This window comes from Mastigoproctus giganteus, chromosome 3, assembly GCF_048544385.1.
Source record: "Mastigoproctus giganteus isolate SK-2022 chromosome 3, ASM4854438v1, whole genome shotgun sequence".
NCBI lineage: Eukaryota > Metazoa > Arthropoda > Arachnida > Uropygi > Thelyphonidae > Mastigoproctus > Mastigoproctus giganteus.
Window position 1 is genome coordinate 228,281,048 of NC_143577.1, and position 20,267 is coordinate 228,301,314.

Sequence of the window (20,267 nt, forward strand, 5' to 3'; positions counted from 1 at the left end):
ACATGTTATATTGTAGGCCGACTCATGTTTTCAGGAGATCACTACCATAAAACAATAAAAACAATTTGCAGTTCCCGGTTTATTGGACTTTTCTGTTAGTGAAATCTAATTATAAATGGATAATAAATTTGATCTTACTACATTTGTGATAATACTGATAGCTGGAATTCTGTGGGTTTTTATGTTATTATGATGAAATGTTTCCCCTTCACTGAAATCTTCAATCATATAAAAAACAAATAATTTTTCAGAATCTTCTCTTCATTCTGTTTTGTAAGCTTCGTAAACTTGTCTCACTTGTGCAATTTGTGCGCCCAGTGTTCATTGTATTGATTGCTTATCTTTTTTACTGTTTTAAATTTTACAATAAAAAAAAAAAAGAAAATGTCAGTGAACAGAAATATCAATCAAGCAAATTTCATATCTTGTCATGGTAAAGTGCTTTATTTACTGTAATATTTATTTATTTATTAGAAATTTAAGATGTTTAAACATCTTAAATTTTAAAACTTTTTTTACTGTTTACTTACCATACTGAACATTTTTTTGAGTTCTCTGCCGCTATCTCTATTTTTCCCATAAGTTCTGTTGTTTTTAATGCATGAAATACCACAACGAAGAGATTTTTAGGAACATATGTACCGCGTAGCAGAACCGACTGTACTTAGTGAAGCATAATGATAAAAAATGGAAAAAACCTGGAGGAAATAAAAATAAGAATTGCAATGGACAAAGAAGCATTTGGTAATAGAAAAGAACTATTGAGAAAAAGTTTCAAGGAGGAATTAAGAAAGCAAATGGTGAAAACATTAATATGGACTGTTGTACTTTATGGCTCAGTGACATGGACACTGGGAAGAGAGGAGATCAGATGGCTAGAAGCTTTCGAGATGTGGGTGTGGAGGAGAATGGAAAGGGTGAAATGGGTGGACAGAGTGACTAATGAGGAAGTTTTGAGGAAAGCAGGAAAAGAGAGAGAGAAAGAATGTTAGTAAAAGAACTAAGAAGAAGACAAAAGAACTTTATAGGACATGTTTTGAGAAGAGAAAGCATGCTGAGGAAAGTGATAGAGGGGAAGATATGTGGGAAGAGAGCTGTTGGGAGACGGAGAATTGGATGGGAAGAGGAAATTAGGCAGGAATTAAAAGGAAAGTACAAGATAGAGAAAAATGGCGTCAATGGAGTCCTGAACCTAACTTTGGGCAGAGAATTTGAAGAAGTGTATCAGCAAACAAATTTCAACAGTGTTATTCAAAGTGGCATGTAGTGTACAGAATCAAGAATTTAGGGGTTGTGTATATACATGTTGCAGAATGCGGTATCCAATGAAATACTGGCAATGGATTTGACTTCTTCAAATTGAATTAGGGTGTTTTTTGTGGCATGTCATAATTTTTCCAACTCTATAATTTGAAGTTCAGCAAATTCAAGTCAAGGCTCTCAAAAGGTCATCCCAAGGACATGAAAAGATATGGGACATAACTTTAAATAAATCCATTTCTACAATGTCTTACTGTTACAAGTGGAGTTACATCCTGTTAAAGGTTCAACAACCTCCATGAAACACGGCTTGTTAAAAGACTGTAAACTTTCCTAAAACGTCTGTAAGCCACACTTTTGCAGAAGATCTGTGTGTGAAGACTGCCTGTGCAAATGTGGAGAGTTCTTTGTAGTGCCGCTCATCTATAATGAAAAAATGTTCATCTTTCAGAAGCATCATGCTTCTGAAAGGGTGGTAATTTTCACAGTGGTAGAGCACATGCTCCCAGTCCTCAGGGGTGCCACAAACAAAGGATGGACTGTCGGCGAAGCTCAGGTTGGCAAGCTTCTGGTTTAATGTGCTGTGTCCTGTGAGAAGATAAATGACATAAAGACCTGGTGAAAACCAAGGGGGTGGCTGCGGGAAGGTGATGGTAACTTCAGGAATGAATCTTTTTGTAGCAAACCATTTAGGGGTGGTATTCCAGTCGTCTTGCCAAATTTGAATGAGGTGAGTATTTCTTTCCTTGTTTCCAATTATTATTGCAAAAATAACAGTTGATCAAAGAAAGTGTATTGTATTACAAGAATGAACACCTAGCTGTACTAGAGACCCATATCACAAATTATACTGAGTCTGCACCATAATAATGGAAAAGATGATCCCACACAACAGACCAGATATAACCCTCATTGACAAGAGGAAAATGGCTACCCACCTGATTAATATAGTGGTGCCCAACACCAGCAACCTCCAGAAAACCTACAAGGAAATGATTAGGAAGTACACAGACTTAAGACAGGAAGTCAAAGAAATATAAATGTGGTATATGGAACAAGTAATGACCATTCCAATCACAATGTTAATCTCTGGCATGATGCCAAAGAGTTTCCATAAGACCCTAGCAGCAACAGGCCTTCCAGAAAACATTTACATGGAACTCCAGAAAGTGCCGCAATCCCGAACACCTGTTGGATAGTCAGAAAGTTCCCCGACCAACAGTAATAGTAATAATAAGAATAATCAGACACAAACAACCACTTGGTATGTGTCCCATCTGAGTGGAAAAAAGAAGAAAAGGTAATAATAATTTTTTTTTTTTTGATTTGGTAGTTGTTGGCGCATCGGCTTCTGTGGCCATATTGCACCTCCCAAGGTTTTTGCAGTACTTTGATCCAAGCCCGAGGCGGGAATCGAACCCGCGACCTTTGGGTTGCCGGGCAGGTACTTTACCCACTCGGCTAGCCCGGTCGGCTGTAATAATAATAATGCTCTGCCTATAATCCAGCATGACCACAGGCTGTATGTGAAAATGTATTAATATAATTAGGAATATGATATTTTATTTTCATAAATGATTATAGTATTACTGACTGACTAGAAATCAGTGACAAATATCTACTAATACTTCTGACCATGCTATAATGCTTCAAAGAGAACCCAAAACACATTTAAAAACAGCCACTGTGGTTTGAAATTTTTTAGCAAATAATTAATATGAAAATGATATTTTAGTTTAGTATACAACTTTATAAAGATTAATATAGTAGTATTTAACAAAAAAAAAGGAGAAATGTGGAAGCAGAGTCCAAAGAATTAGAAATTTAATAAAATTTCTGATCGATTAAAGTAATGTAATTTAGAATGAAAAAGCATTCATGTGTTTTTCTGTTTATCCATTTAATCATCAGCATGATTAAACAAATAACTCACCTCTGGTTCAACTCTAAAGGAAATCCAATCATCAAGCTTAAACATTGCTTTCTGCCCATCAGTCTTCTGCTCAGCTTCACTGTCACTGTCTTCACCATAACCTTCCATACGACCTTACAAAGATCATTAAAGCACAAACTATGAAAGACATTTTAATATCCAAAACATAACATTTATATCTCAAACTACATTTTTAGAAGTTTCAGTCATTCATTCCACAGGAAAGAAACAACCTCTTGTAATATAGTCAAGAATTGGATATTTAAAGAATTAAAGAATATTTTCATAAGAAGTTTACTAGCTAGTGTTATTAAATTAATTATCTTTATTGCAGTGGTTTTTGGCTTTTTATTTTATTATAATTATAATTTTGTATGATTCACTAGATTAGAAATTGTCTGGTTGACACCTGAGGAATGCCAATACCATTTTGGTAGTAGTAGTCAAAATATATAAATCTACACACACACACACACACAAAAAGACAAAAAAAAAAAAAAAAAATTAATGGCTAGAGATTACATGATGAGTAGATTAAATTTAAAAATTTCATTTACTTTAAATACAGAACTGTAAGTGATGTGAGTATGTCCATAACCCAGTGTTCTCCACAGAAAATTTTGCCAGCCAGGTGGCATTATGAAGTAGCCGGGCGGGAAAGTGTAATACTTCGCAATATTATAAAATTTTCTGCTATTTATAAATGTGACTTAAGCAATCCAGAGCAAAAATTAATTGCATAATTTAACATTATATACTCCTGTCGCATTGACCTTGACCGCATAGTATGTTCGAATTAATATTGATCGAGATCAGTGAGCGGTACTGCAGAACTCACTTAAATTTTAGCTGGGCGGTCAGTTAAATTTGCCGGGCAGTGCGTCCGTTCGATAGGTCCTGGGGAGAACAATGATAACCTGAATCAGTCCAGGATTATAGTCACTATATTATTACTGTTAATGACAGGAATTTGTTAAGGTCTACCATATTCCAAGTATCCCATAATATGTAAGGATGAATAAGAGAAAGTAACCACAACATTGGCTTATCCTATTTCTTAACAAGGCACAGAAATTAAGTACCTCCACTCCTGGCTCAAGCTCTCTTATCCTCCCCCAGTGTCAGCAAACAGGCCAAACACTTATTGGCCAGTCACATGCATCTTAGTCAGAAAGCTCTGGAACTGGAAGACTTCTGCCTATGAGTTCTGACCTGGGTTCAGTTCAGCAGCCAGTCTGCTGAGGAACAAAGCATTTCTTTGTTTCCAGGTAGTATATGATTACAGTAAACTTATACCCATCCAGAATAATAATAGAGGAAGTATGAATAATTAAAAATTATTTTATTTTCAACTTATACACATTAGCAGTTTTGTTTTCTTCTTCTTTTTTTTTTTTTTTTTTATTAAAAACAGGAGTAACTTCCTCTTATAGCCTCTCTAACTATAACATCACTAAAGCATGCATGAATGACTTTTGCAGATTAAAATTTCAAAGGATAACTTTAATTATAAAAAATCAGGCAAGTTAAACTGGCACTATAAGGTGATAGCATGTGTCTTTTGTTATTATTGGTTTTCATAATTTTAGGTAGTACCACACTCAAGATGGTGGAGAAGGAAAGATCTGGGGCAACTCTAAGATCCATGTGAAGTTCTCTGAGTGTTGCAGACAGGCAGCCAGGACAGCTCGTGGGGTTCCATTGTATAAGGCAGTGGTTAGGCTGCATAGATACTACATACGTCTAGAAGTTTCATTTTAAGAAGGATGGAGATCTGCTGGAACAGAGCAGAGAGGAGAAACGAGATTAGTCAAGGACACAAAAGGATACTATTACTGTGAAAGACCAGTTCTGAAAACTGCAGCACTTAGTAACTAGGCACCTGCAAGGAGACCTGATTGAAGTGTTTAAGGCTTAAATGGATTGGGTAAACTAAATGCTGATGGCATCCTTATTCATTCTTTGACAACACAAATAAGGTAACAAACTAAAAAAGTGTGGTGTGGGAGAGATGCATGAAAATTTGCTTTTACTACAGAATAACTGGAGCAACCTTCCATCTGCTGTTGTGCAAGTGAATTTTGAATGAATTTTAGATAGAATTGGACAAATTATTATAGGGGATGGAGAGATAAGTTGGATATATATTTTTTTTTCTGATGTTCTATTAGCTTGCTTGCTTACATCACTTGCCACCACTAATACTAATAACAGACTGCAAATACATTTTACAAAAGTGCAGCACTGTATATGTTTCATCACAGTTAATATTGTATTCTGGCAAAAATATTTCATCCTAATCCATTTTCTTTTCTGAAAAGTTTCCAGTTAAATTTAGTTCTTTGGATCTAATCTTTTATATTCTGAAATTAATGTTAAGGATAAAAATTTGCACTGAAATATAATTGGCAAAAGCATTTTTTTTATAAGGATTTTAACTAAGGTTCTTTTCCAAGTTCTATGTTCAACATCATCTTAAAAAAGATTGGTATATAATGTGGTATATCTTACACAATTAATTTAATTTGAAATGGGGAAACTAATAATGTAGTTTAATTTATGTAAACATACATACTTGGCACAGTCAAAAAATTCTTGGATTTGCACATGAAATGTAACTAAACCTATACACACCTGCTCTCAAAGCACTTTCTTTGGGCAGCAATGCACTTTTTCCATGAATGGCACAATTTATGCTATTAGTACTGTAACTGTTCTGGTGGGACAGGATGGAAACCATCTTGAGTTGCATCATTAACTTCTTTTTCACTGTGGAAGCAACATCTTTGTAAACAATGTACAGCCACTACCCGACTTATGTAAGGGTTGCATTCCGTGGAACTCTATGTAAGTTGGAATTTCCCTAAATGCTTCTGCAGCACTCGCAAATTTGATTGAAGCAAAAAACAAATGTTTGACAAACATGTAAATAGAATTATTTATTCAAATTTTTTTCTCATGCGCAGGAAAAATTACAAAAGTGTACAAAATTATAAAAATTTCAAAATTAGAAAATTACAAAGAGAGAGGAGACAGGCATAATGTCAGCAAGTTTTACCTTTCGTTGCCAGAATTAACTCTCCAGCTGATAAGCACGCTGCTGCGGAAGTTGAGAGCTGTGGAGATTTAGACAGGGTTTTTTCCAACGCATCACAAAATTTTTTGCAGCACTGGTGACTTCACCAGATACTTTAATGTTTTGGAAACCAGTGTGATGCTTGAACCTATTAAACCACTGATTGCTTGCTGCGAACTTGGCTTGGGGTTCGCCGTACTTATCCTTAATATATTCATAAATATATCTTGCTTTTGCTTGAATGGTCATTGGACTTGGGGACACTTGCTTCTGAATATGATTTTCCATCCATATTATTAATAGCTTTTCCATCTTCGATAGCACCTGAATGCTGTTTTGTGATAACTGGTGATCTTAAATGCGCTGGTTCTTTTATACGTGCACTGTCCCTTAAAATAGTATTCACTGTTGAAGCAGCGAGACCTAATTCCATGCAATAGATGACAAACTTTGTCCTGCTCATACTTCATAATCATCTTCATTTCTAAATCAATTTGTTTCGTTTACTAGCACTGCCAGCACTTGTACTTTCCACTGGTCCCTTTCCCCTTCACCATTGTTATAAGTAAATAGGAATGAAGAGAAGATTTATTTATGTTTTTTATATGATTGAAGATTTCAGTGAAGGGGAACTCATTTCACCATAATACCACAATGTAAAAACCTACAGAATTCCAGTTATCAGTATTATTGCAAATGCAATAAGATCGAGTATACTACCCGTTTATAATAGATTGTGCTAACAGAAAAGCCCAATAAACTGGAAAGTGAAAATTGTTTTTATTGTTTTATGGTAGTGACCTCCTGAAATGTGTTTTAGAAAAATATCACAAAGGCGTTCAAAATTGATTCTTATAATGAAACATGATAACGATGAAGGTGTAGTGCAATTTCCATTATAAAAATGACCTTTTAGAGAGATAAATAGCTTAGTTATATAGCAAAAATTTCAACTTCCAAGGTCTTGGAAAGGATTACAAAAAAAAAAACCAATGTGTTATTGGGTTCACATTACGATACCTCCATTTATTCCTACGGGATGCAAAATACGTTTCCACGATTTTTTAAAGTTTGCCCTGGCTGGCAAAAACTTACGTAAAGTCAAATTTCTGTAAGTCGAGTATTACGTAAGCCGGGGAGTGGCTGTATATCACTTTTGGAAACAGAAAAATTTTTAAAGTGAGAAGTGAGGCGAGCAAGTGTAGGAGATGTGGTAAGGCAAAGTATTGTATTTAGCAAGCTCTTGTTGCATGAGAAATGAACATGTAGGTCCATTATTGTTCAACAATTTTCCAATCTTTTGTTGTGCACTATCCAAATACTTATCCTAAATTGTCTCTCACAGCCAGCACAACACGTGTATGTATCATTCCTTATTCACAGTAGCACATTGAGGAATGAATTCATACTGCACAATACTACGATTGTCAAAAAATTTCTGACATTGCTTTCTCTTTTGACCTGTCTTGAAGAAATATTTTTTTACCATGACAAATAAGGTGATTTCCAGGACTTTAAATCCACACTTGTGTGTCACAGAAAAAAACAATAAGTCTAATCCTCAGTGATGAGGGGCTCTAGGCATAACAAATTATTATCAGATGAGGGGCTCGCTCTAGGCATAACAAATTATTATCAGATGCCGGTATGAGTTCACTGCACTGATCAGTGGTAGGCACCAGATGCCAAGCAACTCAATATATGTTGAAATCATTACTTAAAATTCCATGACTTAAAATTTTGTAATGTGAAATCACATTACAGATAATTCAAATAACTGTAACTTGCTTTGTGGTTGCAGATGTAATTCATTTTGTTTACTAGCAGCATGTTCGAGAGGCAACCAGAGAAAGTAATACTCTTGATCTGGTTATCAGCAGTGATCATTCGTGTATTAAGAATTTGCAGATAAAGGAACCACTAGGTGGCAGTGATCACAGTGTGCTGCAGTGGGATTTACTCAAAGAGGTAACTACCGTCAGGGGTAAAGGAAAGGGTTTTTGCTTCCGTAAAGGGGAGTACAGTGGTCTCAGACAGTTTTTAAATTCTGTACAGTGGGATCAACTGACGATGTTACAAACAGTAAATTCTAAGTGGGAAGCATTCAAGGAATTAATTGTGGAAGCTACTAGACTTTTCATACTGATGAAGAAATATTGTTCAAGGTTTAGGCCTAAATGGTTATCAAATGAACTAATGAGACTCGTGACAGAGAAGAAAAATGCACGGGATGCATATAAATTATCAGGCGACGCAGAAGCCTGTGGCAGATATAAGCTAGTCTGTAATCAGGTCACAAAGGAGGTTCGGCAGGCAAAGGCGGATTACGAGAAATCTTTGGCAAAAGATACTAAGAAAAACAGCAAGGATTTCTTTACTTATATAAACTCTAAAAGGAAGGGGATGAATATGATTGGTCCACTTGACATCGATGGTTCGACTGTTGATGATCCTGCTCAGATAGCAAACAAACTGAATGAGTATTTTGCATCTACATTCACACGTGAGGAATTATTACAGTTTGAAAATGGAAGAAGGTTATCAAATTGTAGCAGTGTGCTTAATGATTTTGTAATAACTGAGAGCAAAGTGGAGGAAAAATTGTTGAAGTTAAACATAAGAAAGGCACCTGGGGTGGATGGGATCTATCCAGTTATATTAAAGGAGGCGGCAAAGCAACTAAGCAAACCCTTAGCCATAATTATGAGAGCATCCTTGGATTCAGGGGAGGTTCCCACGGACTGGAGATGTGCAAATGTATCCCCAATTCACAAAGGAGGTTCGAAGGGTGACACGAGTAATTACAGACCAGTTAGTTTAACTTCTGTTCCGGGTAAAATAATGGAGTCACTGGTTAAAGATGCATTGCAAGATCATCTAGACAAGACTGCAGCAATAATTCAGACACAGCATGGGTTTGTTAAGGGAAAGTCTTGTCTGACAAATTTGATTGGTTATTATGATGTGGTCACAAAGGAACTGGATGCAAAAAATAATTTTGATATCATATACTTGGATTTCAGGAAAGCTTTTGACACTGTTGCGCATGGAAGACTACTGTACAAATTGGAGCAGAATGGTATTAAGGGTAAGTTGCTACAATGGATAAAAGGATGGTTAAGTGGGAGAAGACAGAGGGTGGTAATCAATGGGTGCTGCTCTTCGTGGACTAATGTTATTAGTGGAGTCCCACAGGGTTCGGTGTTGGGTCCACTGTTGTTTTGTATATTTATCAATGATATTGATGAAGGTATATCAGGCTTAATGTCGAAGTTTGCAGATGACACGAAGGTTGGCAGGGTTGTTAATGACAGTCATGGCAGTGTGCTACTGCAACAGGATCTAGATAATTTGGGCAGATGGGCTAAGAAGTGGCAACTGAAGTTTAACCTTGACAAATGCAAAGTACTGCATATGGGTAGAAGTAACCCCAGAGAAACGTACCAACTGTGTGGTACTACACTTAAGGTGGTAGAAAATGAAAAAGACCTGGGAATAATTGTGCAGTCAGATATGAAGTTTTCTGAGCAATGCAGACAGGCTGCTAGGGCAGGTCATGGGGTTTTGTCAATGATATATAGGAATTTTGCTAGCAGGGAAAAGGAGGTGATTGTCCCTCTGTATAAGGAAATGGCCACGCCTTGAGTACTGCGTACAGGTCTGGAGGCCTCATTTTAGGAAGGATGTAGATTTGCTTGAGCGTGTACAGAGAAGAGCAACACGATTGGTGAGGGGAATGAAGGGATCCTCTTACCAAGAGAGGCTTAATTTCTGCAAATTGCAGTGGCTGGAGACTAGGCACCTGCGCGGTGATCTGATTGGGGTCTATAAGGCCTTGAATGGGTTGAGCACGCTGAATTCTGATGGGATCCTCCCCCTTGTTCAGAATACGAACCTACGGGGACATAAGTTCAAATTAAGAAAGGATAGATGTAGAATAGATGTGCGGAAATTTGCCTTTAGCCAGCGGGTGGTTAATTGCTGGAACAAACTTCCATCTGTCGTTGTGGAAGTTGATAGGTTAAATAAATTTAAGGAGGAACTGGACAGGCATTTGGAGGGTATGGTGTGATTTTTTTTTTTTGGCTGATGCTGCATAAGCTCCTACACTTGCTTTCTTGCATCAAGTGCCACTCCTACTACTACTACTACTACTATATTGATGCAAAAAAAAAAAAATCATTAAAATTATACAAAATGTGTGATTTCCCAAATTGCATACCACATACTTCAAGTTCTCACATGTATACACTTTTGAGGGGGGAGGGAAACAAGGAGTTTGATGGTTGTTTTCGTATGGATTTTAAGATTGCGTGGGGCTGTTTGGCAATATAGTGGGGGGGCATAATTTATAGTTCTGCCACTTGGTATTCTCATCTTTAAAAACTTCTTCACGTGTGAATGCAGATACAAAACATTTATTCAGTTTGTCATCAACTTGAAGAGGATCAGTAGTTACAAGATCTAGTGGAATAATGTGGTTTGTCTCCTTCCTTCTAGTTAGCATAATAAAAGACTGCTTTGTTACTTTTCTTTGTATTGTGGCCAAGTTCTCATTACCTGCCTTAGGTTGTCTGATCCCTTCCTGACTTATTATAGACTAATTTGTACCTACTGTAGGTTTCTATGTCCTCTGATAATTTATAATCACACCATGCATTTTAGTTCTCTGAACTAGTTTCATCAGTTGATCTGACATCCAATTAGGTCTAAACCATGAACAATATTTATTATTTGGTATAAAAACTTTAGTAGTATTATACTTTCCTGAACAATTCTCATTTAGAACTTGCAGATGTTAACATCATCAGTTGGTCTCACTGAAAAAAATTTAAAAACTAAGGCCATGTAGCCAATAATTGTATATAACAATTATTAAGAAGTAAAGGGAAAAAATAATTCTTTTCCTTTACTTCTTAATAATTGTTATAGTAAGTTTTTAAAATATCCACACCATTTTCTCTTTGCTTTTCCTTTTCTATAATTAAAATCCTCACAGAGAAAAAAGGTATGCTAAAAACATCATAGAGAATTAATATAATCTATCAACTTCAGAAAAAAATTTGACAAGTAATAAGAAATCAAATGGAAACCAGACAGTAAAAAATAATAAAACAAATATAATAATAAAAATAAATAGAAAAATTCTCGGGAGAAATATGTATTGCAGGCAATAACTAATTTTAATGATATTTCAGAATCCTTGTGGATATCATTGTCACATCATGTCTATAAAGTACACAGAAATCTTGCTTTGTTTCATCAAGCTTCAAAAACTTTTATTTGGCCATATCAAATAAGATGTATACCTAGTTAAACCAGGAAAATCACCTCTAAGGACTTGCAGACCACTTGAGCAGTCACAGAGAATCTATGTTTTGAAACCAAGTTGTCAAAATATTAATGTGCTTAGAAGTAAACTTCAGCAGAATGAGAATTATGAAAAATGAAATAAAAAAATAAAATACATATAAAAATAACTTTTTACTGCTATGTTAGATATTTCTAAAAGAATAAAGAGATTATCTCAATCGGGTCCATTGAATAACTTCAAGGTGATGCTCTCCAAATATAAACGGCTAAAATAATTTTAATGAATTCTTGCATTCACAGCCCACGAATGATTCAACATACACCTGGATCGAAGGCAAAGGACCCCAATCCGACCCCAAAACATATCAAACCACCCCCCATGAAACTCTAAGTGATAGAAGACACTGTGTCACAATAATTAAAATTTAACCAAAAATGAAAGAATTGATCATTGTGATGATTGTAAATTAAAAAAAAAGGCAATGAAATAAATTAAAACTATTTTTACAAAACTTTTCCTTCCTTAAGCAAACTAGGCTTTTCGACGCCGAATATTCATATAACTTTCGTGAAGCTTCATTTCCAAGGTTTCTGTGATTAATAACTTTGTATAGTTGTGTTAGATGTTCAGGATTTTTGCCTCATTAAATAGAAATGTATAACTTTCATTCATGGTGTGAAAAGCCAATACGATTTTTTAGTATAGACTGTAGTTTCTGCATAGGTTATGTTACGATTTTAAAGTCATATCCTTAAAAAGTCTACTTGTGCTAAAAAAGTTGCTTGTGCCATTGTTCTACATACAGTATGGAAATAAAGCATTTTTTTATTATTCATTTTATTGCTTTGTGTGATATTTTGTGACCTGTCTTTTGCTTGCAATTTTATTTGACTAATGGTAGTGAGAGGATAACCTCTGCTTAAAAACCTGTTGGTTAATACCTCAATTTCTAAGCGTAAGGTGGGCTCAGTAGTGGAATATTTATACGCATTGAGGAATTGGTTAAATGTGATGGATCTTTTGTAAGCAAACGGGTGATAACTCTTATAGTGGAGAAACATACCAGTATTGGTACGCTTATGGTAAAGGCTGAATTGTATTTCATTAGTATCCTGTGCAAGTGTAAAATTTAGGAAATTTAAATACTCCGTTCCCTCATGTTCCTTTTACAGTGTAAAATGTGATCTCGTATGAACATTATGTCTGCAAAACGTCTTGAGTGGCATTATCATCGGTGATAATAAGCACATCATCGAAATATCTTCCATATTACGTAAACTGGGGAAGAAATGCTGTTAAGTGTATGTGTTCGATATTAGTCAAATACAACTCTGCAATTAGGCTGCTCAGGCTTAGACCCATCAGTAAACTGAAAATTTGCTTATATATCTTGTCCTGAAAGGCAATGTAATTCACTTCAATGCGAAGTTTAATCAAATAGAAAATTTATTTTTTTGGTAGTTTAGTATGATTTATTCCGATGATGTTATTATTCAATAAATTTCAGACTACATCAAGCATGTATTCAACATTAATGTTTGTGTACAAAGAAGTTACATCTAACGAAAACAACTTATCGTTGCTGCCAATTTTGCAATCTTTAAGACTATTATATAATGTGTCATAGCTCTGAATGCCGAATTTTATTATCTGTCTAAAGGGTTTTATAATGTTATACAAATGTGTGGCTAATTGCAAAAATGCAGAATTTCTGTAAGACACTATCGGATGAATAGGGTAGCCGGTTTATGGAGTTTTACTTGTCCAAAGAGTACTGGAATATTATGTCCTGGCTTTCAGTTATTTTAGTTGAGCCATTGAAATGAAATCCCTTTTCCAGTATGAAGTTAGTGTTTTGTTATATTGGTTAACTAAATTTGAAAATATAGCTGAGTCTACCTCCTGATAAGTTGAGCTGTCCGATATAATACAATCTTATGCAGTCCAATCTATTTAGTACAATCACTGTGTCTCCCTTATCTGCCTTTTGAATGATGATGTCATTATTTTCCTGAAGCTTCCTCAAAGCTATGACTTCATTTTTATTTAATCTTGGTAAATGCATTATTTGTGAATTGTTCACTACTTGGTTGACTTGTTGAATGAGTAAGTCTTTCTGTGGGACGTTTCTGAGACAAAACAAAATCTATCACCAATTGTTTCTTGGGTAGTTTACGTGGCAGCAAATTAAAATTTATTAACCCTTTTGCTACGAAGGAAATCTGATCCTCCAATAACACGTATGAAGAAAGATTAATAATTTGTTTATGTGTGGACATGTTGGTTGTAGGGATAAGGAATGTATTTGAGCTAGATTTGGGTCTTGGGTCTGTGTGGGCACATTACATATCGGTTGTAGAGGGTGAGGAACGTATAGCAGCTATGTTTGCATCCTGGCCCTGTGTGGCTGCGTTGCACATATGTATGGGAATACTAGAAGAATCTGTGTGTGATTGTGTTAAAGTTAGTGATAATGGATTTTGGATATTAGCGGGCACTTTGCACATGTATGTGAGGGTTCCTGTAATGTTTGTATGAGCATGGTTAGGAACTTGTAATAATGCCTGTAATTCATTTAAGTGCCTGGTTGTTATTTCAGTTGCTAAAGCTGTTTGTTTGTTATTTGGTTTTTAGGAGTGTTAGCAACTAAGGCCATATTACTCCGGGAATATGAGGTGGTCATTCCCTGACCTTTCCGCATCCTCTGTATTTGGTGGTGATGGGCTCGAACTCCGGTCTAATCAAGAAGCGTGTGCTACGCACTGCTGCTCCTACCCACCCGGCTACGGAAGTGCCAGGTTGCTAAAGCCTCATGGCATAAATCTATAGAGGCCTTAAGGACTGACCAATCGGATGGGTGTAGATATTTTTTTATTTTGCTATAGAGTTTTACAACCTGAGCAAAGTATCTCCTTTTCATCAAAAAATTGAATTTTAAAGTGAGTTTAATAATATTGTGTGACATAGAAAGGCCTAGCTGGTTTACACTCAGAATCCTATGACTAAAACTAACTCTAGCGAATTTGGAATGATATTTTCAAGGAGGCAATGTTTTAAGAACGAAATATATTTTTGTGTGGAATATCTCAATATTAACTTAATATAGGTGTACACCAAACTATACAAAAAAGCAAATGGAGTAGTCAATGAAATATAAAATTCGAATAATATTAATATAAAACAGAGCTGCAAGGCATCATAGATTCTATGTGGTATCAATATTTTAAAAGAATAAAGAGATTACCTCAATTAGGTCCGTAAAATAACTTCAAGGCAATGCTCTCCAAATATAAATGACTAAATTATTTTAATGAATCGCTACACTCATAGCCCATGAATGATTCAACATACCCCAGGATCAAAGGCGAAGGACCCCAACCCAAAAATATATCAAACCATCCCCTACAAAACTCTGAGTGATAGAAGATGTGTCACAATAATTAAAATTTAACCAAAAATGAAAGAATTGTTTTAGTTAAATCATACTGTTCTTTCCTCTTTTTCAGTACAAGTATATGGCCTTGTATGCAACATTTTGTGTGGCGAATGTTATTCATCTTATCAAGGTTCAACCCAGTGTACTTGAGATTGAAGCAACATGCCACCTCTGTCCATGCTTCACGTGCTACTGCATCAGAATTGGCTTTTCACGCTGTGAACGAAAGTCAAACACTTCTATTTAATGAGACAAAAATCCTGAACATCCAACACAACTATACAACGTTATTAATCGCGGAAACCTTGGAAATGAAGCTTCACGAAAATTCTATGAAGTTTGGCAACTGTACCTCATTTCGGAATCATAGTTGTTTATATGCATGCGCCAGAACAAATAATCTCCTATTAATGTCTTGACACACATACATTACGCCTCATTTCCAACCTGTGAACAAGACAGTCAGTCGAAAAGCCTAGTCGGCTTAAGGAAAGAAAAGATTCGTAAAAATAGTTTTCATTTATTTCATTGCCTGTGTTTTTAATTTATAATCATCACTGTGATCAATTCTTCCATTTTTGGTTAAATTTTAATTATTGTGACACAAAGTGTTCTTTCACTCAGAGTTTCGTGGGGGTGGTTTGATGTCCCTCGCCTTCAATCCAGGGGTATATTGAATCATTTGTGGGCTGAGTGCAAGAATTCGTTAAAATTATTTTAGCCGTTTATATTTGGAGAGCGTCACCTTGAAGTTATTCTATGGACCTAGACTGAGGTAATCTCTTTATTCTTTTAGAAATATCAATACAACGTAAAATCTATGGAGCCTTGCAGCTGTTTTATATTAATCCTGTTAGATATTTCTGTATGGTTGCAAAAAATAAACAATATTCAGGTACTGACATTAATAACTATTATTTCAATTACCATGATCAGGTTCATGAAGTGCATCTAATGGTAGCCGAGCTGGTCCTGCAAACAGTGCAACAGTAATAGGAGATACCAAAGTGCAGCAATGAGCATGAGCTATGCAGCCGGTACGTGTCATCTCTTCATAAATAAGCCAATCACATGGAAGACTTGAAACAACCTTTGCATGCATAATAGCTACAGTTTGTCTGCTAGATGTTGGTAATTTGTTTAAGACTGATGATCGATGAAATCTGACTTTGCTTTCTTTTCTGAGCAGAAACAAAGAAAAAAATAACAACAGGGAATCAGTTGATTTTAACCTGAAACTTCGCTCTCTTTCTCACACATGCATGGATGCACAGACAGACACATACACACACACTACAGAGTATATTTTTTCATAACTTCCTTTAAAATTTTTAGCGTAAATAAAAGTAAAAATTAAAAAGAAAATTATTTTATTTATCCCAGTGGTCCCAATTTTCTTGCATGAGGGATGTATAATGAATGGTAAAATGTAAAATGAGTGCAGCACCTCTAAAATCAAAATATGCAAGGACTGCACTTTGAAATGGAAATATATGGGGAGAGTTTAACCATGAAATGGAAATATAAATATAATTAGTTATGATTTAATCACCCAGATTAAGAAAATTTAATATGAGAAAAACTTCCTTCCTTCACGATTGTTGTTAAATAGTTCCTCAGTTTTTAATTACAACTTGATTTTGTAAAATTTATTTGACTTCTGCTCAACCTAGATGTTAGAGTCCAGTAATTTGATAATTACAGTAGGTTGATTTTTTAAAAAAAAGTTTTGAAAGGCTTAAATAAATTAAATAATGGAAATATCTTTTTTTTTTTTTTGCAGATGGCATAAATTAGAGGACATGTACTTAAATTGAGGAAAGATAGTTGTAGACTGGATATAAAAAAAAAAATATATTAGTGAAAGGGCCAACAACTGCTGGAACAAACAAATTATTACCTAATCTTCTAGAACTAGAAAGTGTCCTATATGAAAGTGTAGGTGGATATTTTTTTAAAAGTTTTTTTAATGCTAAATAAGCCCAGATTCCTTGTTTGAACTTTCCTTTATCAGTACTAATATACTGCTGTGCAAAACTTTAGGACCAACACACAATTTCTAAAGGTTACAACCACAAAATCTTTACTGAAGGTACTCTTTACTGATGAGAGTAGATTCAGTCTCAGCAGCGATTTTGGACATCAGCTAATCTGGCGAGAGGTTGGCACATGGTATCACCCTGCAAACATCACTGAGAGGGACTGATATGTGGTCGAGGTGTTATCGTGGATGGACGTACACAACTCCAAATACTGCAAGGCGTTACTGTAACTGGTGCATGCTACTGTACTGAGATAATCCTTCCCCATGTGCATCTGTTTCAAGGTGCCATTGGCCCCGAGTTCGTGTTTATGGATGATAACGCCACACCCCATCGCACTGCAGCTGTGATATGCTTTTGGAAAGTGAGGACATTCGTATGGATTGGCCTTGTTTCCCCCGATCTAAATCCTATTGAACACATAAGGGATGCTCTGGGGAGATGCCTAGCGGCACATCCACACCCACCAGAAAATGTTCACCAGCTGAAGATTTGCTCTGACAGAGGAATGGACGATATTACCGCAAGAACTTATGAACAACATTGTTCTAAGTATGGACAGGTGGTGCAAAGCCTGCATCGACATTAGGGGTGGCCATATCTCCTACTAAGGACCACCTCTTCCCTTTGTTCCATCTTTGGCAGTGATGCATCTGTATCATGGCAGCCAGTGCTATGTTGCCATTTTTGAATAAAGTCCCTCTGTACCGTTTTGTTTTCGTTGTTGTGTCGGTGTTGTTTCCTTCATTTCTATACCTCACAAGATTCCTTTGGTATGCTTTTCCCATATCCAGGCCACTCCTATGAGAAGCTACAGGTGAAAACCTGACTGGTCCTTAAATTTTGCACACCAGTGTACTACAACAACTATAGGTTGAAATAAGATGTTCTTGACTCTATAGAAGGGTTAGATTGGTGCAGAGACAATTCAGATCCATGTTGTATCAGTGTTTGTGTACTTTATAGTATGTATGTTGTGTACTGTGTTTTTAAACTGTGTATCATAAGAATAAGTTTACCTGTTTTGTAGGGAAGAATCAATTTTCTGGTGGAAAACTGATACCTCTTACCTGGGATAAACGAACTTAACACTAGATGAAATATCTAAGAAAAATCCTTTAGTCAGTAATTGGATTATGATACTAGAATTTACCACTCAGCAGAAACAAGTCAATCCTAAGATATCAAAAAGTAGCTTAATCAGGAATAACTTCTTAGTTATTACGAAGCACTCTTAACACCAAGTCCCAATTTTCAGTATCCTAGATTCTTATTAACGAGATTATTAAATGTGCACGTGTGCCCAGATGCACATATAAGAATTATGTGCTAAAGCTCTGAAAATGATTGCATAATGGCTGCACAAACTACAAAAATCGAATGAGAACCACATGTACATGTACACTTACAATTTCAGCTTAAGTACTCATGTCTTTTAACATATTTGTAATTTTATTCATTTTTTCCCATTCTTTTAAAATCATTAAATGATAACTTCTGATCAAAAAAACTCATTCCTAACAATAAATGGCAATTGAGCAATGGCAACTGAAGTCTGACATTGATAAATGCAAAGTACTACATATGGGTAGCAGTAACTCCAGAGTAACATACCAACTGTGTGGTACTACACTCAGGGTAGTGGAAAATGAAAAAGATCTGGGGGTAATTGTGAAGTCAGATGTGAAGTTCTCTGAGCAATGCTGACAGAACAGCTCATGGGGTTTTGTTAATGATATACAGGAATTTTGGTAGCAGGGATAAGGAGGTGATTATCCCATTGCCTCATACAATGGGATAATCACCTCCTTATCCCTGCTACCACATCTTGAGTAGTGCATACAGGTCTGGAGGTCTCATTTTAGGAAGGATGTGAAGCTGCTGGAACGAGTACAGAGAAGGGCAATGATAATGGTGAGGGGAACAAAGGGATGCTCTTACTATGCTGTTGTCTGCAGACTAGGCCCCTGCAAGGTGATCTGATTAAGGTGTTTAAGGATTTGAATGGATTGAGCAAGCTCAATGCCAATGGGATTCTTCCTCTTGTTCAGGCCACACACGAGGGGGCACAAATTCAAACCGAGGAAGGATGGTTGCAGAATAGATGTGGGAAGCTTTCCTTTAGGCAACGGATGGTTGATTGCTAGAACAAACTTCCATCTGTTGGTGTGGAAGTTGATAGTTTAAATAAATTCAAGGAAGAACTAGACTAACTATGGAGGGAATGAAGGGGTGAAATGGGAGGTGTCGTGTTTTCTATTTTGGCTGATGCTGTATAAGCTTGCTTTCTTGCATTGTTTGCCTCTGCTAATTCTAACAACAAAAAATAAACTTACATAAACTTACTGAGTTATCAGCTGTTGTCTTTCACGATCAACACGAATAAGGTTAGGGTATGTTCCCGCACATAATGCAGCCTTCACAACAGCCCAATTTTCAGAATTTGAGTTTAAATCTCTAATGTCTCCACCACCTCTAGCTCTCACAAAGCCAGAAGCTCTCAGCTGACCCAACAACTGAGTCCGCATACCAACTATCATTTCCATGGTTGCGGCAGAAAGAAAATTTTTTTCACAGAAACTATGTTCATAGCCGTCAGTCCTGGCTTTCTGCCATGCCTGAAAATGTTAAACAGATACTGTATATAAAATATATATTTTTCGGTTCATAAGTAAAATAAAGCATTCAAACTGTTAAGTTGGGGGAAGTAAATGATAAAAATTAAGATAATGCAAAAAATACATCCCAAATAATATTTATCAGTACAATTTCATTTAAAAACTTTAATGGATGACTGATAACAAATACATCTCATGGATAAAATATATTCAATGTTACATATCTTCATTCTCTGATCTAGTATACATATTTAAAAGAGAAAAATGTAAGGATAAGGTAAAGAAAGCAAATGCAAGAACCATGGAAAACTTATTGGACAATGTGGTTTGCTGTTACCGCAGTTTCTCCCTGCATTCTCGGTAAACAGACGGTGCATGTTATCGGTAGTGACAGTAGAAGTCAAGAACGATACACTGATTGACATGTAGGCCTGAAAGACAATGCAATGATTAGTTTTTTCTCATTATTAAAAACAGATTATTGGAGTTGATGAGTGTGTTCGCTATTAAAAAACCACATTACTGATTTCTTTGCGCGTTTTTAAGATTAGGTTTCCTAACCTAACCTTAAAGTAGAGGTCTGCACAG

At 35.8% G+C, this 20,267-nt stretch overlaps 1 protein-coding gene across 2 annotated transcripts in view; it reads right to left on the minus strand.

The window, feature by feature from the left end:
* The window catches only part of LOC150088812 (3'-5' RNA helicase YTHDC2-like), a 281,725-nt gene that overhangs the window by 49,870 nt on the left and 211,588 nt on the right, over window positions 1-20,267 (minus strand). For both annotated transcript variants that reach the window (XM_090369668.1, XM_090369667.1), the window contains exons 20-22: window positions 19,408-19,679; window positions 15,947-16,200; window positions 3,194-3,306 (exon numbers count right to left, since the gene is read on the minus strand). In XM_090369668.1, the coding sequence (XP_090225794.1) occupies window positions 3,194-3,306; window positions 15,947-16,200; window positions 19,408-19,679 (639 nt within the window). The remainder of the gene's footprint in view (window positions 1-3,193; window positions 3,307-15,946; window positions 16,201-19,407; window positions 19,680-20,267) is intronic.